A 26,434-nucleotide genomic window follows, 5' to 3' on the forward strand; every position below is an offset into this window, starting at 1 on the left:
ACGGGACAAGGCTAACTCAAATTATTTGGAGATAGAAATCGAGACGCGTCGAAAAATGTCGTAAATATTTCTCGTTTTATCTCGATTCTCGAAATACCGTATGTCCATTCTTTAAGTAACAATTGCTTTGTAGACTGAATCTTATACTCTATTTTATTACTTTGTATTTCGGAACTCATTGAATTTATTACGGTCTGTGTAGGTATTTTTGTAGCAAAGCTTTTATAATTACTTCTGCATGTCCTAAAAGTTAGTTTGTTATATGCCTTACTGTTCAGTGATATGCAGCCATTTTTATTAAAGTTATTTTCCGCAAAACGTACAGTAGAATACTTTCTACATGAAACTTCAGTGGAACGCTCTAGTTTAAAATTTTGGTAGTTGCAGAGGTATGTCCTGGAGGTCCAGGCACCCTCCCGAAATACCGACTTATCTGTAAGTTTTGCCTAATTTTAGGGCAACTATAAAGATTTTAATACTATTATATTATTATTATTATTATTATTATTATTTATATATTATTATTATTATTTATATATTATTATTATTACTGAAAATTTAAGACCTCAATATTACGTCCTATTTCAATGTAAATAAGCATACTGAAGTTGATAGGAAAAGAAAAAGAAAGGATAAGAGATACTTTCGACTGATTTGTGTCCGAAAGGAAACGAGGGGGCAGAAAGAAGGTGTCAGCTTCTGGACAATATTAATATCGAAACTTCGGATGGTTAAACAGAAAGTAAGTAGGATTTGTCTTCATCAAGATATATAGTAACACGCTTTCTTTGGATAAAATACTTTGGATTATGTATGCGATAATATTGATATTTTAACAGAATATACATACCAATATAAAATGAATAGTTCCTATTTACAAATTTTGGTTGAACCGAGATATGGAACGTGTTGGAAATGGCGAACGAAAATATTATTATTTCTAGCAGTAGGAGTAATAATGGAAGACGTTCGGAATAATTACTCGGAAACAATATCGTTTTAGACACATTTATGACTCATACTAGGCCCTAAGCATGACCCTTAGGGGTCGTATTCATGAATTGTTTGCTAAACATTTTACATTTTCACACAGTACGAATCAATGTTGTAGACAGACATGTGACGTCATTTTGCTAGTATTTCCCCTGTGAAGAAAGCTGTCTCCACTCTAACTTGTAAGACCGAAAGAAATTGAGTATTTTTCATTTTATTACACATCAGAAGTATGAATACTGTAGTTGATAAAAACAACTTATCGCAGCGTGAATCACACCCGGGACCCCTGAATTACGAAACGAAGGCTCACGCCACAACGCTAAGACTCTGTTGATTAGGAGTCAAAGAACACTGGTGTATGTAACAAATTTTGGGTGGGACTTTTCTCCACTAAACCCGCTTTTTCCGCAGAAAATAGAAAGACACGTATTAGTTTATTTTTAGCATATTGTCCCTACACAAAGTTTCGTTGCAACTCATCATCTCTTTTAGGCACTTCTGACATACTGTTATTACACTTTTGATATTTCGGGTCTTTGCGTTTAATGTCCCACGATTATGCCTTTTAGGTTAAGGGTGACCATGATTAAAGCAAGTGAATTATGATGGGCGAATTGATGGAAGGAGAAAATGGGACGAAATTGGAGTGTCCCGAGAAAACCCACGAGCACGATGTTGTCCACTTCAAGCTTACTTGCCTTGGGAACGAACCAAGTATCCCCCTCAGATCAGAGTTGAAGTGAGTCGGTGGGTCACTGAGTCAAGTGGGTCGAGTTTTCTGAGGGGATCAGTTGCCCGGGGTCAACAGCATGTCACCCACTGCGACCCACCATAACTAACTGCGACCCACCGACGCTCTCTCATGTACCGACCCACCCTCATCTACCGACCCACCGTACTTATTGCCTTGTAGACAGTATCTTCTAAACAGTATATTTTTCACCCTCGACACTAACCATAGGAACTAAATCCACTTTTCTGATTGGTTACAGTTTGCGATTGACCAAAAATCCTGGTGTATGCATTGTGTATTATAGTATTGACACTTTGTTGGAATTAAAGAAGAAGAAAATTGAAATAGCAGCTGAGGTTAAATTATTATCATGGAAGTCAAGCTGGAACAAAATAAGCCCTGCTGGGATTCTGACCCGTTGTTACTACTACTACTGCTACTACTTATACCATGGATTCGTGTAGGAAAACTGCACACGTAACGTAAGTAAATCACTTTTTTGAGTATTATTTATCTTATTTTAATGAAAAAGGTGTTAGAAAAAAATAGGCATGAACTTCGTAATGTACGCTTAATTACACGGAAATTTTAAGTTTGGACTGCAAGTTGCTCTACTTTCTTTGATTTGGGACTTTCAAATTTCATGCATTTTCTCACTGAAAAGTATCGATAATTCAACAAGGAAATAATTATACCATGATAATTTAATTGAAATTCATCGAAATTTCGCCCATGACAAACACTTTACCATTTTATATTGTAAAGGTCAGATCCAACATTATTGTAAGAGACCACTGTTTGAGCGAGTGACCGTAAAAATTCAAATTCCGATTAGTTAGAATTTTACAACCTGGTTTTATTACAAGTATAAACTCTTTAGTCAGTAAAGAAAAGGCTGTGGGTCATGTCACAGTTGATAACGATGCGTTTTGGTAGGTGGCTGACACCTTCTTTCTTCCTTTTCGTTTCCTTTCGGACACTAATTCCCGGAAAGTATCTTATCCTTTCTTTTTCTTTTCCTATCAACTTCACTATGCTTATTTACATTGCAATAGGACGTAATATTGAGGTCTAAAATTTTCAGTAATAATAATAATAATGGTATTAACATTTTTAAAGTTGCCTTAAAATTAGGCAAAACTTAGAGATAGGTCGGGATTTCAAGAGGGTATCTGGACCTCCAGGACACACCTCTGCAACTACCAAAATTTTAAACTGAAGCGTTCCACTAAGTTTAATGTAGAAAGTATTCTATTGTACGTTTTAAGAGAAATAACTGTAAGAGAAATGGCTAAATATCACTGAACAGTAAGGCATATAATAAACTAACTTTTAGGATATGCAGAAGTAATTATAAAAGATTTGCAACAAGAAAACCTACACAGACCGTAATAAATTCAATGAGTTCCGAAATACAAAGTAATAAAAGAGCGTATAAGATAAGAGCGTAATAAAAGAATGCACATACAGTATTTCGAGAATCGAGATAAAAGAGAAATATTTACGACACTTTTCGACTCGTCTCGATTTCCATCTCCAAAGCGAGACGATAATTTGAGTTAGCCTTGTTCCGTCTTGAATGTAAAATGTTAACTCTCGTCTCAATTTTGTTTGTTTTGTTTCAGAAACGAGATGAGAAATTTCTCTTTTCGTGAGCAACGCTAAACAAAACCAAAATATTCTTACCAAATGTTAACGTTGTAACGTTATGCGCTGAGAGATAATAAGATCCTAACTTTTAATCTTCTATGAGAATCATAATTATTATTAGTTAATTATTTATTATTATTATTATTATTATTATTATTATTCCTGAAGATTTGATAGTTCAAGCATTGAAACATCCAAGTATTCAAATATCTGAAGATAATAAAACGTATGTCATCGCCGATCAATCACCACCAAAAATTCTAAAGTGGAAAAAAATACTGGTCGTTGGTGGATCTGACTTGATTCGACTACCTTCAGATTACTGATCGAGCGCCTTGACCACTGAAAAACAATTACAACGCAGCAATTGATTCGTCTTAGGATTGTTTACGAGTATAATATACGCGCCGTATTTGATGCAAAATAAAGGAGTTTCGTATTTTGCTATTTTTTAAAATCTGTAGCGTTGATAAGTTAGTGAATGCTCTCCGAGTCCTTAATTACATATTCTTGTGTTTTTCCAATCAATTTTACTATTAAAAGCTACTGTTTTGAGCAACATAAAAGACTCTTTATTTAGAAGAGCGAGAGTAGGTAGCACTTTAGGTAAATGTTTAGCGTTGTGATTTGCCAATTTCCTGGCCCGGGTTCGATTAATGCCCGCTCCCTTTACACTTTTTAAAATGTTTCATTTTCAAGGCTGAGCTCTAGTTGGATGCTGCTAAACGAAGATAATCTCGAGTGGAGAAATTCAGTGATGATGTAATCCTGTAAATAAAGGAAGAAAATGAATGGAGAAAACGAGGTACAGAGTTAATTCTGTTAATGGTTCTTTGATATTAACCGTTAATTTCGCTCGTTTCTAAATTGTTGTTTATTGACACTATATTCTTCTCTTCTCTCTTTGTGTCTCAATGTGTAAATTTGCACAAATATTAAATAAATCTCGAACCCTCAGTTATGTTTGTAACCTAAGGGGAAATGCGCTTAGTACGGATAACTTCTCCAACTCGTTTAAGTGTTATCGAATTTTGCATTTTTAATATTTATAAATAAATTACTGCATAGCAATATTTAGTATTTTCAAAAGTCATTTAACGAATAATGAAATCAGACAAGTTCTTCTTCGGAAGTAACATTACGTATCAATCAGTGGCGCCGGAACTTTGGAGCTCAGGTCCTGTTAGACTCCCAAAATTTTCAATAGGGGCTGGGTTCTTCCCCTGAATGATCAATCCATACTTTAATGATTTGTAGGTAGGACTACTGTTAATAAATTTAAAACTCAGCGCAAGGCTTTGTGTTTATTTAAAAAATAAACTAATACATATACCGCATAATCATCGTATATTATTTGATACGCATATATGTATAGTCATTTGAAGTAAGTTAATTTGTTTATATAGTCCCTCATTTCAGTTAATTATAATATTATTTAAGTTCCCCGACTGTTATCTTCTCATCGGCGTCTCTGTTGTCCTTATATTTTTTTTTCTGGTACTATGCTATGTATTGTGAGTACAAGTTGGCAAAGACTCCCTTTTGTCATTTCGTCAGCCAGCGTTTTGCCTCACTCCTGCACAAGAACACTCTTTACGATTTGTTCTTTTAACAGATGGGGACAACTTCATGCTGCTGTTCTAGCTGCTCTACCAGGCGTAATTAATCTTGGAACGGGCGTTAGTTGGGTTGCCTAACTCACGGGTTTTGTACGTCAAGAATTTCTGTGGCCCACTGTACATAGTATGAAACTTCATCTGGACGTTATGATTTACCAACGAGACAATAAAATAAAGTTCGTGTCCATAGGAATCAGTTCCGATCACATTGGATTGTTTCAGTTTGCGTTCCACAAGGCAGGTTACGAACAAATTATAGGCCTATACCTTTTGAATCACTTGCCGAATTTCCTTTTTGCTTTGGTCCTGCGAACTGTTCCCTTGACGGATGCAACGCAATAGCACATATAAAATGTTCATGGTGCAAGGAAGTCTTTTGTATGAGTCATTTCTTCATATTACAGAAGAACAACAGTGATCAATTTTCATCTCTAACCTATCATTATTGGGAACAATGTAATGATTAATTATATCTAACAAATCCGTTAGTTATTGCAAAACAGTTTTTTCTGTTATTTCCGATAGCTTTCAATTTGTATGTGAATATTCGTTGCTAATTATATTGTACTTTATTCGTTTAAATGCGCATATCCTATTTTTTTCATATAAACTTCTAAGTTTAAAATCTCGAACAGTTCTCAACCGTGCAGGAATTTTATTAGCTTGTAATCAGCATGAATTGGGGCTTCCAATTCCATACTTAGTTTCTTTACAGGCGAGTGCTTTCTCCCGAACTTTTCTTATGAGGGACAGACAGCAGTGTTATTATTATTATTATTATTATTATTATTATTATTATTATTATTATTATTATTATTATTATTATTATTATTATTATTATTATTTTGATGCAATTTTCAAGAGCTGCACGTTTGTTAGGAGTTCGTCTGAACAACACGATCCTAAGATTCATCATGTTTCGTTCCTGCTTCTTGGCGTCCGGTATTGTTACGTCTAGCAACTCTCTCTCAGGCTCTTGGCAGTCAGCACGCCATCGTGGGAATCAGCACCTTGGTATTGGCAATGAGCGCCAGTCGTGGCAATCAGCACTAATAATTGGCTGTGGCAGTCAGCACCCGTGGCAATCAGCACCCCACCGGAAAAACAGATCTTTACCCAAGCAAAACGATGTTGTGCGTATGGTGGAATCGGGAAGACATGATCCACTACAAATCAATTAATTGGAACCAAATAGTGAATGCGGAGCTTTAGGTCCAAGAAATGCAACTAAATTAAAAAAAAAAAAAAAAACCTTATGCGCCAACCCAATAGTTATTTTGAACTCTAGAGAACAATTCTAATTAAAATTAAAAAATAGTAAGTATATACCTACAGACGTATTTATTAACTATATATATATGTGTGTATATACTATTAATTTCTTACATTTTCTACAAATTTTCTCGACATTCCCCCTACTCCAAGAAAACTTCAACGACACACTTTTCGTAATAATCCTCTGGTTGTGGGCACCCTTCCACGATAGTGGACTTTACACAGAATACAAAATTTATCAAATAAATAAAGATTTGCAGAGCTGACATGCGCCATGTTACATTACTGAATTTTCCCTTCCATCCAGGTCCGTAGCCAGAGGGGGTCTAGGGAGGCCCGGGCCTCCTAAATTTTTACTGCCCCCCTTTAAAATTTTCACGGTAGGCTTGAAAATGAACTATAATATGGGATGAACTAATATTTTTGGATCGGGCCCCCCTAACATCCACCGGGCCCCCCTCTACATTTTCGGGCTGGCTACGGGCCTGCTTCCATCTACTTAAAAATAATAATATCTGTATTTAAGCCTTCCCATTTTCTCCATTAAGCCAATTCTGGTTTGCATCTCGCTGTGTAAGAAGCATGTACAGTAAGATTTCACAGGTTTTTCCCGGGTACGGATGGATTTTGAATTCACGGCTGGTGAAAGTAGTAGTCTAGTGATAATCACTGTAAGTGTTGCCTTCGCTATAAGAGACGTGGACCCATAGCTTAACGTGAGATCCGAACAACATGAGCTCTCTCCGGGAATCGAACTCGGGTCTCTCACACCAAAGGCGTGTGCGCAAAGAGCTTAGCCACGAAATCGTTCAGTGTTGCCCTTGAGATGAGAGCCCAGAAGAGAAGTAAATTTTCAAACTAAAGACGAGACAAAGAGAATGCTCGTCTCATTTTCGAGAAAGAAGCCGAACCGAGACGAGAAATTTCTTGAGTCTCGTGGGAAACACTAATTCACCCAACTCTTAGATTTCGAACACTGTTTTAGTGTTACATACTATACTATAGTGTTACATATAAAATACTATAAATCGACAAAGTGACTTAGAAACACAATGAACAGCATTTATTACTACAAAATATATTCCAATAAAAAATATGATTTAAATGTTGTTATAACACCCTTCGTGGCAAGGGCGCCGATTCCGGGGGGTCGAGCCCGTCTCAAAGCTCATGTGGCTCCCTTACCGTATTTGTAAATTTACAATATTTGGCATAATTTGAATGCAATTTGTTTTAAAGTCCTCATATATGCTTTCTGCATATGAATGGGCCCCCCAAATTTACAGAGAAATTGGCGCCCTTGCTTCGTGGACCTCATGATGTGAAAGAATTTTGGTAACTTTTAGATGAAATTACCAAAAAATGAGGACATAAATGTTATGCATAACTTTACAAAACAATACGAAATGAAATAAAATCTTCAAGTTTTACGTCCCACGTTTATGCCGGCTAGGCTAAAGGAGACGGGGATTATGAAAAATGAATAAAATGGTGGAATGAAGAAAGTGGGAGGAAACGGGAGAACCCCGAGAAAACCCACACACACGGTGTTTGTCCAAGCTATAAAACAATACGAGACGAAACCATTTTCCGAGAACAAAGACTGAGACGAGAGTCTACAAAAATCTACGAGACACGAAGACAAAATATTATTTCCCGTCTCGTCTCGTCTTGCGACACTTCTTCATATACTTAAGAATAACCATACCAGTATTAGGGGCCGTCCACATATTACGTAACACTATTTTTGACCAATTTGTACCCCTTCCCTCCCCCTTGTAACACTTCGGAACGCAAACCCCTCCCCCCTTTGTTACGTAACATTTTTTATTTTCCTTTTTTCACCAATTTTGCTTATTTTGGAGTTATTACTCTAAAAAAAAAAACATTTTTAATGGTAGTACTTTTTATTACACAATGCTTGTATTTTGAATATACTTTTAATGTTTTCCCCCAATAAATCAAATTATTAGAAACTGGTAGTAGGGTAATAAAAAAATTAACCTCATTAGGTTGTTTAATTAACCAATATTAATTCTTCGAAACTACATACTGTCGTTTTTCCAAAGAAATGTCACTTATCCTTTTAGGTCACCGATGATCGGCAAGAAGAAAATGCTACCGGAAGATGTAGGCGAAACAGATCTAAAGAACTAACATTGACCTCTTTTTCCGGGATGCTTCGTGTATTTGAAGTTCGTTGACGACGCAAAGAAGTTCTGTTCCTCGTCGACCACAGATTCGAAGTGACTCCGCAAGTGAAAGAGCAAGGACATATCGTTTGTGAACAAACTTTCGAGCATTGTCCTTGGACTTTGGACTTCATTTAACCCCTCTTCAAATTCTTATTTTCCTAAATCAGTGCCAAAATGGGAATAAACTCGATTTCTCCAGAAATATTCAATTTCAAAAATGAAAAAAAAAAAAAAAACAATATGGGATGAATATCCGACCAATTAGGTTTTTAATATCATATTTTGCTCTGCAAATTGTGGATCGTTCCGTCGTGGAAAAATATTATTTCACGAAAAAGAGTTTCTTATATTTCGTCTTTCGCAGGGTTTGTCATCAGTCACGCTGGTGTCTAGTAACTTCTTCGAATTCCTTCTACATGATTAAAGTTATGTAGGCTATATGTTCACAATTTCCCAAATCAATAAAAAGATTTATTTATTTATAAGAAAGAAAAGAATTGAATAAAATTATTTGTTTAAAAGATCGAATATAAACCTGAGAATAAAAATGACAGCAAACAAATGCGTTACGTAACGAAGACCTAAACCCCCTCCTACCCCTTGTCACACTTTGTAACGAGAGGCCGAATCCCCTACCCCCCGTTGGCGCGTTAAGTAATATGTGGACGATCCCTTAAGCGTTGGGATCTGTTCCATTGAGTAAAGTCTGGTTATGGGACTTGTTTCGTACAGTGGTGATTTCAGATGATTTTATCCGGAGGACTTCCAATACACATGGAGTGAAAGAAGTACTGTAAAAATAGTGGTAAACACGGGCGCTGATCCAGTTGAACCGAGAGATCCAGACCACTTGAAGTTTGTTTGACCTCCTAGGATCCGGATATATTTGTTTCGAGATCTGAAAAGGAAACAGACTTAACCGAGCCACCTCTCAAAGTTATTCAGAAATTGGTTCCACCACTGATAACTCATGTTAAGAAAAATCGAAGATACATCCGGGAGTTTCATAGTTAGTGAATGACGGGAGCATGGTAGCTCAGTGGTAGAGCGTTCATCTCTGGTGCGTGGGGTCCCTGGTTCAATCCCAGCTTGCACTAAGTGAAGTTTGTGATAGACAAACACCGTGTTCACGGGTTTTCTCAGGGTTCTCCCGTTTTCTCTCACTTTATTCATTCCACTATTGCGTTCATTTCTCATCTTCATCATCATCGTCTTCTTTAACCTAGCCAGCAATCGTGGGACGTAAAAGTGACATATTTCATTTCATTTCAGTTAGTGGGTGGTAATTTTCGCGAACACCACCGCCGGAACGCATCACTGGATATGCATAAAAATCTACAATCGGGTAAAATGGCAATGCTCTCGCTCTCTTTGAAGAATATTGTGTGTTAATATATATGGTTGAAAAAAGGAAGAAGAAACAACAGATTTCAACTTGATGATTTAAAATTTAATTTATTTCTTCTTCTTCTTCTTCTTCTTCTTCTTCTTCTTCTTATTATTATTATTATTATTATTATTATTATTATTATTATTATTATTATTATTATTATTATTACTATTATTATTAAGTTACGATAGATACAAGAAAAACAAAACAAAGCACGAATCGATAACTAAACGCAATATAACACAAGGTGACATTTGACTACGTAGTATCTCCGATTTTCGCAAGGTGGCAGCATGAGGAAGATTAGTAAGAGAATCTCTTTCTACTTTTAGTATGCTGCTTGTATTCTGTCTTTGATCTAAACAACTTTTATTATTATTATTATTATTACAGAAATAAGTTAATATTTTTTAAAGTTTTACTTTCTAAGATTATGCACCAAGATTAAGTGAAATGATAATAAAGGACTTGAGTTAATTTTGAGTTTAACGTCCCGTTCAGCACCGAGGCTATATGAGACGTGGACCTACTGATTAACGTGGAACCCGATCTTCATGAGCTCCCGCCGGGAACGGAACCCAGGTCTCCCACGCCAAAGACACGTACGCTAACTGCTTAGCCACGAAAGATCTCATGGTGATAATGGAATGGATGATATTGGTGATATGAAGATAGTAGGAGGAAAAGGGAGAACCCAGAGTAAACTCACGCATACGGTGTTTGTCCACCACAAAGCGCACTTAGCGGCGGCTGGGGTTGAAACAGGGGCCCCACGCACCAGAGGTGTGTACCGCTGAGTCACCACTGTCCCATAAGTGAATGTTGAAGCAATGTAGGCATTACTAGATCGTAACATACAATGCAATAAAAATTTATTATCTACATATCTTATAAATAATAGATATCAAAGTTCCTTCGTGGCTATATAGCTGTCGGTGTGTGTGGTGTGGTCAATTTGGTTATTTTTTCCGATCGTGAGAGGGAAAAAAAATCAGGATTTGAGACTCTCTAAAGAGAATTGACGTTATAATTGTTCTCGAAGTTTCTATGTTATTATTGGATTACGTACACTTCCGAAACATGAATTACGAAGCACTAAGTGGAAAAAGTCCCGGTTGGGACAAACACACACACACACACACACACACACACACACATATATATATATATATATATATATATATATATATATATATATATATATATATATATATATATATATATGGTTAACTTAATGAATTTTGCGCAGGAGATTCGATTCCTACCGAGTTTGTTGTTCTGGTCAGACATTAAACTGTAGGTTCTCGTCTCAAGTAACCTGGATGCTGAAAGAGTCACTAAGTTCCGACCCAACCAAACTAATTAATCAAATGATACAAACTAAAACATATTTCAGTAATATAAAAATACTACATGTAATAAATATCTGACTTTGGCATTCACTCTAGATTTAAATGTAATTTCAGCGTGTTATTTACCTACAAACTGCTTCACACATTCTTTATTCCTTTGGGGCCGCGGTGGCACAGTGGTAGAGCGTTCACCGCTGGTGCATGGAGTCCTTGGTTCGATCCCAGCTTGCGCCAAGTGAGCTTTGTGGTGGACAAACACCGAGTGCGTGGGTTTCTCGAGGTTTTCCTGTTTCCTCGCATTTTCTTCATTCCTCCATTTCCTTCATTTCTCGTCATCACCGTCTCTTTAGCCTAGCCGCAATAATCGTGGGACGTAAAACTTAAAGATTTCATTTCATTTCATTTCTTTATCCCTTTATCTTTTAGTTATTGATCTCACTTTAAGTTATTTCCTAACAATATTTTACAGTTTTCAGTGTGTTCTAATTGAAATAATTTCATTTTTGAGTTTCGAATACGTTATGAGTACGTCAAGTAGTTACGTAGCCAACTGAGAGTAGTGATACAATTTAATTTAAATAGCTTTTGTTAGTATGAATAATTTAAGTTAAAATTACCGAATTTTAAGATGTTAGACAGTCGTCCGTATTTTGAAACAATTATTTTCATCACATTTCAATAGGTTTTATTTACTGTGTCTAACTAAATTAATTGAATAAAATTAATTAGAAAGGCGCATTATTTATTTATTATTTTCCATATGTTTAAGTAGGTGTTGCCTTGCTTACGTAGAGCTCCTCCGTGGCTAAGCGGTTAGCGTACGCGCCTTTGGCGTGGGAGGCCCGGGTTCGATTCCCGGCGGGAGCTCATGTGGTTCGGATTCCACGTTAATCAGTAGGTCCACGTCTCATATAGCCTCGCTGCTGAACGGGACGTAAAACTCAAAATCAACTCAACTTGCTTACGTACATTAAGCCCCTTCTAATGGGTGCAAAAGGCGTTAGTTTAAATGCAATGAAATATTTCAGTTTAACATTCCATTATTATGACCTTTAGGCTAAGAGAAATTAAAACGAATGAATGATAATGGAAGATTTGGTGGAATGGAAATGTGGGAAAAAGCAGGAGTACCGCGACAAAACTCACGGACACGATGTTGTCCACCACAAAGTTACTTGGCTGGAGATCGGAGTGTTGCTCGATACATTGACTGATTACATTTTCCCACAGTTGGAGGACCGTGAACCAGAGGTCTTTTATCAACTGGATGACTCACCATCAAGTTGGGCATTGTGTGTTTGCAGTTTTCTGGACAGAACTTACCCCCAATACATTGACACATTCCATGGCCACTAAGTTCGCTGGACGTATACCCATTGGACATTAGCACGTTGGCTGCCACGTGTATGGATTTCCATACACACGGCTCCTTCATGTAGCGCCTCGTGTATGATCTTCCAAACACACAAATGTATATTGCACTTCCTCACGTTCGCTCTATAGGTGTGTATGCTATTACATACATATGGCGTAGAAGTCAAAATTTAATATCCACGCCGCGTGTATGCAAAACCATACACAAAGAAAACTATACATTTATGAGGTTAAAACAAAGGCGAAAACAAAGTATTAGTGGCGGATTATTTGCCCGTGGCATACAGATGAGAAAGGTCAAAATATATAGTGGCGTCAACGTGTAGACGTTGTTTACTGCTCGAAAGTCTACAACATTTCAGACCTCAAAATCAGGATAAGGAACGCCATTACAGATGTGGGGGGTGATCACGCCATGTTGCAACGAAAACAACGGAGATAAGATATCGACTTCATGTAATGTGCTTGTGAAGGTGGTGCATTGTAGCGTATTTAGCACTTTATTTCGGGATGTGCTTTACACATTGCACAACACGTGAATAAATATTTTCCTTTTGGGTGCCGACAAATTTTAATGAAGTTTTGCATATAACAAATTTATTTCGGGGAGGGTTTGAGCCCGATATCCAGTCCCCTAAATACACCACTGGTTGTGTAATTTGTCAAAAAAAAAAAAAAAAAAAAAAAAACGTTTGGCATTAGCTTTTGAAAATGTGACCAGCGATACTGTTCTAAGTTGTTCCATTCGCAATCGTCACGCAGTTAAAGTTGTTAACGGGATTTGCAGACACCTTGCATATTATTAAGTTATTCAGTAAATTTAAACAACTGAATAGTAATGCCAACGAGGCGAGACGACACAGAGCTCTTCATATAGAGGCAGGTACATTTTCGGAGACGGGACATCACTTCACAGCACTTTCTCGAGACGAACAGCCTAAATTATCGTCTCATAAATAATCCTAGTTGAAATTACAGTTGACTTATAAATTATGTGGCTTCAATATGGAAACCGGAGGCAGTAGGTCTGTCACTTCCGGTTGCAGCAGACGGATATAGTCAGAGATTGAATATGTTTTTCAGACACTGAATCCATATCGAAGACAGTTTCCGCTCTATGGATTGAATATTAAAATCGGAAGTTGCTTTATTTTTTTTATCACTTCCAATAATTTCTACAGAAGGCCAAACGCTTAAACTGACTATTTTTGAGATCCTGAATCCATATTTCAAAAATTTCTTGTTATCTACATATAGTACTGTTTTTCTTCTATGGTCACATTGAAACCGGAAGCAACAGATTTCTATTATTTCCGGTTTCAGCAGAATAATAACGGTGAAGATGGCAAATATTCTTAGAACGCTGAACACCATTTCTTTTTAAAAAAATCTCGCCATCTCTTTCGTTTCTACTCAGATATCTATCGCCAGACAGACAAAGTAATACAGTCTAGTTTTGAAGTTTAAAATGTGGTATGGAGCGTATTGAAAACCCCTAATCCCTTCACAAATAAAACAAAAGACTGTTTTACATTATCATTAACAAAATACAACTATAAACATCACAGTTTAGGGCTACAAGATACAAGATAACCAAAAAAATCTTGCTGTTTTCGGGGACTCATCTGGAGCCCTCACAGAGAGAAAACGACTCACAGAGAGAAAGTGACTTGCGATAGGGGTTTGTGTGACTTCTGGCCTGCAACAATACAAGGACGTTGCGCACACACAGCAACCAGTGCTCGTCCAGTGTTGAAGAGAAATGGAGGTATCGAACGAAGTAGTTTGTTCGCAGTTCCTTACTGTACGACTTCAAGATGGGTCTGTCCCAGCTAGACCAAGTCGTCGAATGCGTTAGATGTTTTGAAAGGATGCTATGAACCCGTTTGTGATGTACCCCGCAGTAGACGACCACAGTTGCTTGATGAGAATGCCCTGTAGGTGGGTATAGAGAAGAACAGCAGCCAAATGTATGGTGAACATTTTCAGATTTCCAAAGAAACGATCAGACTTCATCTGCACTGCATAGAAAAAATGTATAAGTTGAGCAAATTTTTATTCCACACATCGTTAGCAGGCAACTAGGAATAACGAGTAACAGCTTGTATGTTGTTCCTGTCTCGGCATTGCAACACACCCATACTCGAGTGCTCATGACTAACAAAAAGGGGGCGGTGTGACACTTCCAACCGCACAAGACATTATTTGTCATCATGAAACCTTTGCCTCACACCTAAAGACTATCTCTGCACCCACGCAAGATTATGCTCTGTGGCTGGTGGACTAGTCAATAAGTGGTGCATTATGAGCTCCTACAACTACATCCCACTATCACCGCGGACCTGTACTCACAGCAGCTGCAACGGGCATAACATTCATTGCAGCAGAGGGACCAGCGGTTATTGTCAAGAATGTGCTGTACAATGCAAGACTATATGGGGCAAGAACAAGGCATTCCACTCAGCGACCTGGCTGGGAGACACTCTGCCATCACGCCTGCGATCTTTAACGCAATCAGTCCACATGTTCCAGTCCCTGGAAAATCATCTTCATGCAAACTCTTTTGACAATGAGATAGATCTGCGGCACATACTCATGGACTTCTTTGCGTCCAAGAGCTCTTTTTCCAGTTTTATCGCCAGGACTTTGCGTAGCTGCAAACACGTTGGCAAAGAATGCTAAATGCTATTGGAATTCGTTCTTCAAAGCTTCGTGATTTAACACTGAGTACTAAACGCTGTATGTATGTCTGTTTATGATGATCACGAACTGTTTTGGTTACCTTGTATGACAAAAATGAATACAAGACAAATACAATACTAGCGAAAAACATGAAGAAACGTACCTAAAAGAAATACACCCATGGGTAATATGACATACACGCATTTTACATATTCCCAGAGAGCTGTGACGTACACCGCCATTAATCCTCCGAAACGTGACACAATGGTAATAATAGCCATGGCATGAGATCTGTAACGAGAAGAAAGAAAATTAACACTAATGTGGCGTATACCAGATCATCTTTTGCTGAACTACAGGAAAGTTGTCTAAAATAAAACGCATTTTAATAACATAAACTACTCCACATTTACTGTAACAGTGAAAATGTAATATAAATTGGGAAATAGTCACTGTTGAGGTGGTGCCATGCCATGAGACAGACATGAAAAAGTATGATCTTTGTTGTCTTGGTCCGACTTGAGAAGTATGATGGGAATTGAGAGTTATAGTGATTTAAATATATCATGATAAGCGTAATGAATTATGTTGTAACGTAGTGAGCAAGAGAACATTACGTTTCTGCCAGTTAGGCTAAAGAAGAAGGTGAGGAACGAATTATGATAATGAAATTGAATAAATGGTAGAAAAATGCATTAAATGTGGAGATGAATTTGGAAAGGTAAATGAATACACGTCACTCTAACACCACAAGATGTGCTAGGCATGTGCCATTTAGGTGTTCTAAATTCATATCCACATTTGATGCATTTGTTGCTTCTTTTCCTAAGCGATTGGGTAGTAGAAGCAACAAATTCATCAACTTTATTAGATAGCAACTGTCGCCGATCATTTAAAAGTGAATATGGAAGAACCATGAAATAAAGTAAATAGACACTCGTCAATTTGTTATAAAATTACATGGCGAACAGATTTTATCTGATCCCAAACGGTTATCGTCGAATATACGCGGTTAAAGGATGACTCTGAATAGTCAAATTCAAAAGACCTCAACAATTTACCCATCTTCAAGCGACGTTCTCTTCATCGTCTCCGTCGGCAAGTCGGAAGAGCACGCGGCTAGTAATTCAAAGGTTGGTGCTTCGCGCCCACCCTGGGGTACTCTTTTTCCACTTGTTTAAAGTATTTTTTTAGACTCACTTTAATGTAAACATTACACATATAGGTGATTCAACATATTTTGGGGGAGTAATTTTGTGGTTTATTGACTCTTACGGCATGGGGAACATAGCTAGAGCATATTAGGCACATTCCCCAAGTACATGTCAGCCATGTGCCTAGGGGCGGACATAGACTGTGATTATCCCTTGGCGTCCATGTGATTTCTCTCTCGGAGGTACATAAGGCACACACTGTATACATTCCCATGTACCTGAGAGAACACGATAGGCATATGCCTGCTATGTAGTTGTGCTGTTAGGGCATCCATCCCGTGAATAAGGTTCGAACCCGTGGCAGAAAAAATTGATCGCCAGCTTAATGCCTTACCTCCTCGAACAGACCAGCTGGCCAATTGACCATCAGAGTCCAGGATTTAAAAATAAAAGTTTAACTAATTAAAATAAGACTTTCGCTAAACGATTCAACGTTTGGCGATTATGTTTTTAGTAGAAAAAAAACTAGGATTGAGAATGTTATTGGGCTTGAGGATCAAGATGTTTATTTTACTACTGTGCTGTACAGGGGTATATTTACGCTAGGTCTAACATGAAAAATGGGCCAGGGCGGCAAATTTTCTTGGGCCAGTTATTTTTTTAATACTCCAGTTCGGTATATTGCAGAAATTTGGTGGCAAATATTGACAATAAAGGGACAACTTTTTCTAATGACCCTGGCAGTAAAAGTTTTAAATATGACCCTGGTATTATACCTTTTAGTCAAACTAGGGCATTCCTTATATTTAAACATCATTGGTATACACCCACCCACCCACCCACCCACCCACACACACACACACACACACACACACACACATATATATATATATATATATATATACAGGGTGTTAATGAACTATACTGACAAACTGTAAGAGGTTATTCCTTACATCAAAATAAGAAAAAAAGTTAATATGGACCTGTGGGAAAAGTGCTTAGTTTCAGAGCTAGGGCTGTCCAAAATCGCGAAAAAGTCAAATTTCAACAGACTCTATTTCGAATTCTAGAAAGTGTGGATGATGATCCTTATCAGTGTAAAGGAAGTCATGCATACCCAATCCAAAAATGCATATTTCATTAATTTTCAGTGGGTGTACAGAGTATTCCATACAGGGTGAAATTACCAGACATGCCATCAATCGAATTTTGAGATTTGTTCTGACTTTATGATTGGTCCAAAGAAGGCAAACGATAAGCCTTGATAGCAGTAAAGACACAATCCTTTGGTGCGATGTCGGAAGTGTTGAAGATAGTCAGCAGCATGGTTTCTCGTACTCGGGAAAACACACACTGCAAAGTTTTCTTTCACAGTTATAAGTGACGAAAACGTGAAATATACCGTGAAGAAATACATCACATCAAACATTATTTTGAACACACACACACACACACAAAAAAAAACATGGAGCTACCGGTTCCTAACACTTCCAACTTCCTTCCGAAGCATTGGATGTTCATTGTTGTCAAGGCTTACCTTCTGTCTACTTTGGGCTCTCCTTGAAATCAGGGTATATCTGAAAACTCTATCTGAGAATTACACCCTGTAGGGAATATCCTGTACACCTATTGAAAATTAATGATATATGCATTTTTGGGTTGCGTATGCGTGACTTACTTTACTCTGTTAAAGACCATCATCCACAGATTCTGGAATTCGAAAAAGGGTCTGTTGAAATTTGGCTTTTACGCTATTTTGAACAGTCCTAGTTCTGAAACTATACATTTTTTTTTTACCATAGGTCCATATGAACTTTTTCTCTTATTTTGATGTGAGGAATCAACTCTTACATTTTGTCAGTATAATTCATTAACACCCTGTATATATACAGTTACGGGGCGTTAATATTTTTTTACTTAAATTGTTTCCTATAAAACATAGATTTCTACACACTGGTTTTCCACGACAGTGTTGCATGGAAAAAAAAACTATACCTTGTAGTTGTCGGATAATTATCAATAACCATAGAGATAATGCCGCAGGAGGCCATTGAAGTAAATGCTTCTATTAAACACGCTAAGATTTGTCCTCCGCTCTCAGTTCTTACAAAAGGAATTATAAAGTCCATTAGACCGCAAGCAGTGAAACCTACAACTGAAAGAAAAATTAAAAAAAAAAACAACATGAAATACTCCTAGAAGTAAAACAGTCAAAATATGAATGAATATGCAGTCTAATAATTCAACATTCTTTTAGTGAACTATATTTGACAAGGAGATTCTAAAAGTGACATTTCAATTTTTCGAATTGTTAGTTTCCGCTAGTTCGAAATGACAATTTCGCAAGAAGTAGTCTGGAAGAATAAAACTTAGCTTAAGGGTACCACATTTAGTTATTTTTTATATTTATGTACATATGTTGACCTGAACTATTGAATTGTGTACTATGAAATATGTTTTATGGAAACCCTTAGGTTAAACACCGTTGTAAAGATACATGTACACCCAATTAAACTGATCAGATTAGATATAAAACTACCAGAATTTTGCAACTAGCAGAAAGGTAGGGAAATTCCCGGCCGTGCATGCTATGATGTCTTGTGAGAGACACTTGCAAACAACATATTAAACCGTGATGAGCGAAGTAGAAATTGGAGCATGAAACCAGTGTAGTGGTGACAAACATCAGCACAGAATTTGGATCTAAAACTATGAAAAGTTCAGCATTAGTTCAAGAAGTTCCGTAGTATTCCTATATCAGGTTGGAAATGATGATCGGGGAATTGACACGTGCGAAAATTGAAACTTTGAAGGCCAAAATGTAAAGGGATCCATATCAAATGGTGCAGCAACTTGTTTCAAAAATAACCATTTTTCCAAAAGCCATTTTCAGCCATCTGAAAGGAAAAGGGAAGGTAAAAAATATGGATCAATAGTTGCCATATTAACATTATGAATAACATTAGCAACAGTGACTGAAAATATGATCATCCCTACCCTAAGTGTAAGGCACAAGGTGGATACACTGATGCATCGTGGCGTGACATGTGATGAGAAGTAAATATGACCAGATCAGGGCACTGATTGGATGCAACACAACTACCTCGCAAGAGGACTAAATCATCCTTCTATCCAAAAATATTAATGGTCAATTTTAACGGAATACAGCTTGGTTTAGTGTCAAACACAGCTTGTCAAACCATTATCACACACTATCCTACAGAGCAGAAATCACTAGTATACACCAGAAGTTTCCTCAAAAGTAACCCTCATTGATCAACAAAAGGAACCACCTATCTTACATAACAATGGTGGCCCAAACGTGGCAAGAACAACAAAACAACAATATCAAAACAATATCAATCCCAATATCAAAACAACATTTGTAATTTGTATCGTATCACAATATAAGTCTATACATATGTCGTTACTTTCGTGTCGGATTTCAAGCCATCTGTAGCCCATTACTTAAATCCCATGTTTCAAAAAAGTAGAAAACACCAAAAAATTATCAATAAAAAATTGCCAATAGTTCCAAGCAGGTGCTGCGTAAACTTTTACCTATCCCAAGTTTATCCCTTGCTTTTCAACCGTTTTTCATCTTATATCACAGTCTGTTTCCAATTTTAAAACATTCAGTTCCATTTATAATGCAACCCAGGTCACAAACTCATTACCTCTACTCTAAAAATTTTAATTTACAAAATTTTAAAACGGTTTGTCAATTCTAAATCCCCAACTTCTTAATTTCGTTTATGTTACGTCGAGCTACAAAAACAGACGAGACCGGACTGCACAATATTGCAACAATTCCACTCAACAATTATAGCACTAAATGTTGTAATTTCGCGTTCTAACTTGTTTTGTACTAACGTTTTTAGAAGTGTGCTAAACTGCCTGGAAACTGTAATCTGCATAGCAACGTATTCATAGGAGCGTAAGTGTTACGTTGGTTAAAGTTGGTTTCAAACCATTAAACGGAATCTTATTGTATTAACGTATTAAAACATACTCTCTGCTTCGCCACGACACTGTTCCGAAAATAGGGACATGTATCAAATCATCCACGTATCCACTTTGTTTGATTCATCAAAGCTAATGTACTAAGAAAATGAGTTTAGTACACTTGAAGTTTCATTCGTATCTGTTCCATATTCCAATGTACCGATCGATGAGAGTCATTGCAATCTAAAACTAAGGAATTTTCGGTATTTTCATATCAATCATTTTTTATACTTTGTCAATATAGATTTGTTAGATCAAAATTCGGATATTGCAAATCTCTTAATTTCATCGAACTACTTACGATTCGTTTCTTTTGTTTTGAATTCAGCTTCTCTTTTTAACGCCGACACTGTAGAAAACAGAGCTTTATATTGATCGAAACTACATGAGCTTCCACCAGGAATCGAACCAGGATCTTTCGTGCCCAAAATCGCTAACGGTAACGACGTTAAGAGCGTTTAACAATGTCGGGGGTTGTCCGAGCGTACTAGATACTCTGGATGCAGATGTATAGTAATGAGCACAGGACCTCACTTTATTTAAAAATTACCTAGGACCTCACTTTATTTAAAAATTACGCCGTCTTACCTATGAATGGCTTTCTTCCGATTGTGTCAATCAAAATGCCTGCAAGAAAAATGCCAGGAATACTAGATGCTGCCATGATCATTGAAGGCACATACTCTGATTCGTCATACAGCAGCCTTTGGAGACATAGTTCGTAGCTGGATGTGTTGCGAGATTCGTATTCATCTTCTGGTTCTTCTTTATTTCTTAGACATGTCGTAAGCGTTTGATTATACGTATCCAAATAAAAAATATACGTGTGTCCTGCTAGGCGTGGAAACCACTTAGTTGTGCAAAAGTAGCTGAAAAAAATAATGAACATTAATATTAATGTTTAAATATACAATAGACTTCGTACTTTCCAGCTTAATGTGGTCGAAAAGTAGGCCGGACAACAAAACAGCCAGTTAGGCCAGAGTTCTATGGTTACTCACTTCCTGCCCACACCCATTTCATTAAAAACGCACTTTTTAGATATAAACAAAAGCCCGCTCTTGATGTATTTGGTCAATTCTTTATAAATATTTGTTATGTTTTGTAATACACAAGGAAAAAAGTTACTGAACATTCTGTTATAAGCAGTGTTACTTCCAGACATGTTTTTTGGGGGACACTGCCCCCGGAGGAGACCTAAATAATACGTATATAATATAATAATAAATAGACTAGTGCCATCAGTGTTCCCAGAATACTAAGTGTGCTCCCACGGAACATTTTTTTTCTGAAAGAAACATGGTTATGGGCACTCAAATGTTCAGTTTCAGATGAACCTGTCGAACGTAGGTTATGGCAACTGAACATATTTAGTTAAAGGTATTTTGGGAACGGAAGCAATATGATCAATGCTAGACGTTATAATGACTGTTGCTAGACGCATATAGTATGGCGGGAAGGTACTTACCGAACATGCTGGCTGCAGATACTATTCTCCATTCGGGCTAAGCTCTAAACTGTGATAAACAAAGCCACGCGAAACTAAATCTCGCTGATTTGCTGTTGGCCTACCGACGCTGGTACTCCTCCGCAAAATAGTTCATATGATTTGGTTATTACTTTCACTATGAAGCTCAATATAAAACTACTTCATTATTATAAATGACAAAAATATAATACGGATTATCTAATAAGACTGCTAAGCTAAATTTAAACTTTTTACAAAAGTCTTTCAAGTATTTTTCTTTCTTTTCTGCTGCTGCCCTAAGTATCTGGGCAAGACAAGACAATATTGTCAAAATGCACGTGTATAATTTGCTCCTCCCCCTGGGGAGTGGGAGTGATACATCACTAGCCAATCGTATTTGTGACGAGCGGAAGGATATAAATATTTTGTTTATCGGAGTTTAGAGCTTACGCTGAACAGGAATTAGACAAGTTTAGTTGTGACAGCCAAATCTTTAGTTGTTGGAAACAGACGTGGGCACTTCCTACTGTTCGTGTTCAGTTGCTAGCACTGAAGGTATGGTACCCGGTATCAAATATCTTTAGTACAATTAACCATATGTACTCTTACGGAGACCGGATGTATCCAGTTGATGGCAATAACTATAATACGGTATGGTCTCACGTAGATTTGATACCATTAACTCAGGGGCGTCATTTCAGACTTCGCTTGAGTGGGGCAAGAGTACCACTGACATAAGACTTTCACGTTTTATACTAGTATATTAGTAGACAATCGATTAAAGTATATGTATTCCTCAAACTCTTGGGGGGGGGGACTCCTGTCCTCCCTAAATAACGTCCCTACATTAACTATATGCATAGTTGCTGTTACTGAATTAAAAAAATATATATTACAGAGAAAGGAAGTCCAAGAAGACAAGGCACATTTTAAAATAAATTTTATAATGTTTAACTTAGCTTCAGAAAATATAAAATAATGTGCATTGTTTATCATAGGCACCCGAAGGGGAAGGCAGGATGGGGCCAGTGGGGGCCTCACGAAAATGTATTAAATTTCTTAACGTTTACTTAAGACAAATAAAAATTACCTAGTGTAGTATTGCAAATAATGATTTGAGTTCCCCCTAGAAAGATTTCTTCGGGCGCCCATGTTATTTATACATAGATTTTAAGATAAACAAAACATTAATGCAACATGTAGGCATAATTCTTAAAAATGATTTTTCGTTGATAAACTATTATATAAATGTAAAAAAGTAAGCCTAAGTAGAAAAAACTCAAAACTTAGTTTCTAGTATTTGAAACAGTCCTTAAAAGATGGCTGCTTCTTGTCGAAGTCACGTTTTTACGAGTGTGAAAAGTCCTAGATTGTTCAAAAACAAACGATTTCCCATTTTATCAGGAGATTTTTTTAAAAGAAAGCTAGGCTGGATAGCAGAAAGTCCACTGTGTTTGCATAAAATATATAAATCAGTATTTGTTAAAGCGACACTAGTCACTAGTTGTACGATTTTAATTTTTTTTCCTGTTTCTGAGAATCTATGTGGATCTTTACAGTTAAAACAAGTAGGTTTTCCTTTAATTATCCCTAAGACCCCGTAAATGATGTTAATATTGAAATTTTGTTAATATAGCTTGAGTCACTGAGTAACGATGTTTTAACTACTTAAACTTAGCCATCTCCATCAATACATAGGGTGCGTTATGCAGAGACGTTCTTAGCATTGTATTAAGAGCTTGACTAACGTGTGATGCTAACTTCGTTATTTAGAATAGATACGTTCCTGAGATTAACAACTATTTATATCGAAGTTAACTACGACTTCTCCGCAGAGTTGTCAAAACAATTAGAGAAATCAATATAAGAGAAAGACGTCTGTCATGTACACTCATGTCCAAAATTATTGTCGCATATCTATAACTGTCTTCTTGTAAGAATATAATTTGATAATGATTTTGCAGGGCACTTTTAATACTGATACTATGTGTATAATTGGAAAATGTGTATTTCTGGTAAATTTCATAGGAAAAGAATTATAAATACGAAAATTATGATGAGTAAAATAAAATGTTGCTGAATGGACAAGGAAATTTTATTTTCGTTATATTGTTTTTATTTACTGGTCTTTTAACATAAAATTTGCCACATACATGTCTTTGCTGATTATACACATACTAACACTATAAGAAATACCGGACGAATTCGTTATCAAATTATATTCCTAGAACAACATATTTATAGACATGCGACAATAATTTTGGGCATGAGTGTACGTAGCCAGGATTTCGTAATAGGGTGGGTCTGTGACGGAACACTGGTTATCACACCAGGACCTCGACCATTCTAAACTATTTTACTGGCAACATTGGTTCATTTAGCCAGGTTTTCGTAATGGGGAGGTGTGACATGAAATACTGTGGTTACACACCAGGGGGTCGATCAATGTAAACTATTTTACTGGCAATATACCTACTGGTTTGTTAGGACAATAAAATGATAATATGTTAGTAAGTATTTTAATAACAAACTATGAAGAAGTCTCGAGTAAAATAATATTTAAAAAGTATTGAAAAAGATATAGTCTTCAGAGGTCATTCAAGCTCGGTTCTTCTTGTCTTTTTTTCTTCTTTTTCTCATCTTCGTTTAATGCCATCGAGGATAGCAACGACATCCTTCGGCAGTAAAGATATCCTATAAAATGAATTAGCGTTGCCGCGAAATTGAAAATTTCTTTAACAAGTGTAACTGGAATCAATCTTACCAGGCTCATACAGGCTCTGTATTGCTGGTGTTTGTGGGCATTTCTTAAGTTCAACCTGAGAGTCTATCTGATCGAATTGGTTTATCGATAGTCATTTGTAGTCCATAGGTTTAGCATGGAGCTAGGTGAAATTCGGAATACTCCGTTAAAATATTATCATTTTTAACTTGATTCCCCTTTTTCCTTCGCACAAAGCATCTCATAAGAAAGAGTAACCAAAACACTTGCTGTAGCTTTTTTTATTTTTAACGTTGATCCTTCTTTTTCTCGTTTCTTTTTGTTTCATCTGTCCTTAATTTGTTTTCATTTTTAGTTACGAAGCGGGGGGGGGGAGGGTCCGGACCCCCTCTTGGCTACGTGCCTGCGTCTGTCTAACCCACATTTCTTTCAATGTGCTTGGACTACCCTGCGGAGAAATCGTAGCTAACCTTCCTCAATATCAAATTGCAGTGGCGTATTTAAGAGGGGGGCTTCCGGGCTTAACTCCCCCCAGAAATCTTACTTACTATAGTAAAGTATATGAAATATCTTGTAGGATTTTCACATTTTCAGGCAAAGCCCCCCGTCCCCGAACGTTAGCAAAGCCCTCTCCGAAACAAAATCGTAAATACGCCACTGTCAAATCGTTCTGAACTTCAGGAACGTGTTTCTAAATACGGAAGTCAGCATCACAAGTTAGCCAAGCTCTTAACACAACGCTAAAAAACGATTCTGCATAATGAACAGGTTGTTTATGTAGCTAAAATTTGCAATACTTGTGTCCAATTATTTTTCGAGGACATTTATAGATAATCTTATTAACGTTCAGTCAATGGAAGGAAGAAAGGAGTTAAATTGCAATATGAGTTATGCCGCTTATGATCGTGCAGTTGATACTTGTTGCCGGAGTCGGGAGCTCAAATTCAAGATAAAATCTTCTAATTCAAAGGGTGTTGTTAAACAGACAACTCCTGCTGAATTGTTTGTACGCAAGATAGTAAAGCTAAGAAGTTTTATATTTTCCAACGTGAGAAGTCGAAACATTTTGTCATTGTCTTTTGACTTCATGCAAAACATATCTGTCCTAAAACATCTTGTTCATAGCTTGGAGAGAAAGGTAGTTATTGATCAGTTGAAACTTAGGTCTTCTGGCTCTTGACATGCTCTTTTATACCCAAGTTTGAAGGCGGAGCCAGTGGAGGGATTGTAGGGGTCTTCTCGTGACTCTTCGTGTTCCCCTCGTGTTTCGTCGTGTTCTCTTCGTATTTCTTCGTAGATAGCTTCTGTCGGCTGCTTGAGATCCTTGTATATTGCTTAAGGCAACTTAGGTTTCTCTTATAATAAATGTCTTTTGCATAACGAATATTAACCCAAATAAAAGCAATTCTGTATATTTATTATGAAGGCAATGGTCGCAAGACTCCGAATGAAGACACAGAATTACAAACTTTTCTTATGACCAGTAAAACGACCAAAAGAGCGTTAGGGCTACATAAGGATTCTCAATGAGTCAAACGTTGCCATGGTTACAAAGAATTAACCACTTGAAATTGTGACTATGAGGCTCAAAAGAATTGGCCTGCTTTTCCCTTGAATACTGTCACATTTGTAGGCCTTGTTCTATGAGGGAAAAAAGATGGTTTTGTTAGAGTGCAAACTATGCGTTCGTTTCTGGACATTCCTTAAAAGCATATTTCAAGAAAGATAACAGAGTTTCGCCTATTTTCAGATAATTGTCCCTGACAAAACGAGAACCTAACTTTATGCAGATATCTTTTTGTTTTTGCTTGACACACAT

At 36.9% G+C, this 26,434-nt stretch overlaps 1 protein-coding gene across 2 annotated transcripts in view; it reads right to left on the minus strand.

Moving 5' to 3' along the window:
• The window catches only part of LOC145679901 (synaptic vesicle glycoprotein 2B-like), a 126,950-nt gene that overhangs the window by 24,692 nt on the left and 75,824 nt on the right, over positions 1 to 26,434 (minus strand). For both annotated transcript variants that reach the window (XM_081750415.1, XM_081750413.1), the window contains exons 9-11: positions 21,014 to 21,294; positions 18,416 to 18,575; positions 15,430 to 15,557 (exon numbers count right to left, since the gene is read on the minus strand). In XM_081750415.1, coding sequence (XP_081606541.1) covers positions 15,430 to 15,557; positions 18,416 to 18,575; positions 21,014 to 21,294 — 569 coding nt within the window. The remainder of the gene's footprint in view (positions 1 to 15,429; positions 15,558 to 18,415; positions 18,576 to 21,013; positions 21,295 to 26,434) is intronic.

The sequence above is a fragment of the Thermobia domestica genome, chromosome 2 (assembly GCF_964235325.1).
Source record: "Thermobia domestica chromosome 2, izTheDome1.hap1.1, whole genome shotgun sequence".
Taxonomy (NCBI): Eukaryota; Metazoa; Arthropoda; class Insecta; order Zygentoma; family Lepismatidae; genus Thermobia; species Thermobia domestica.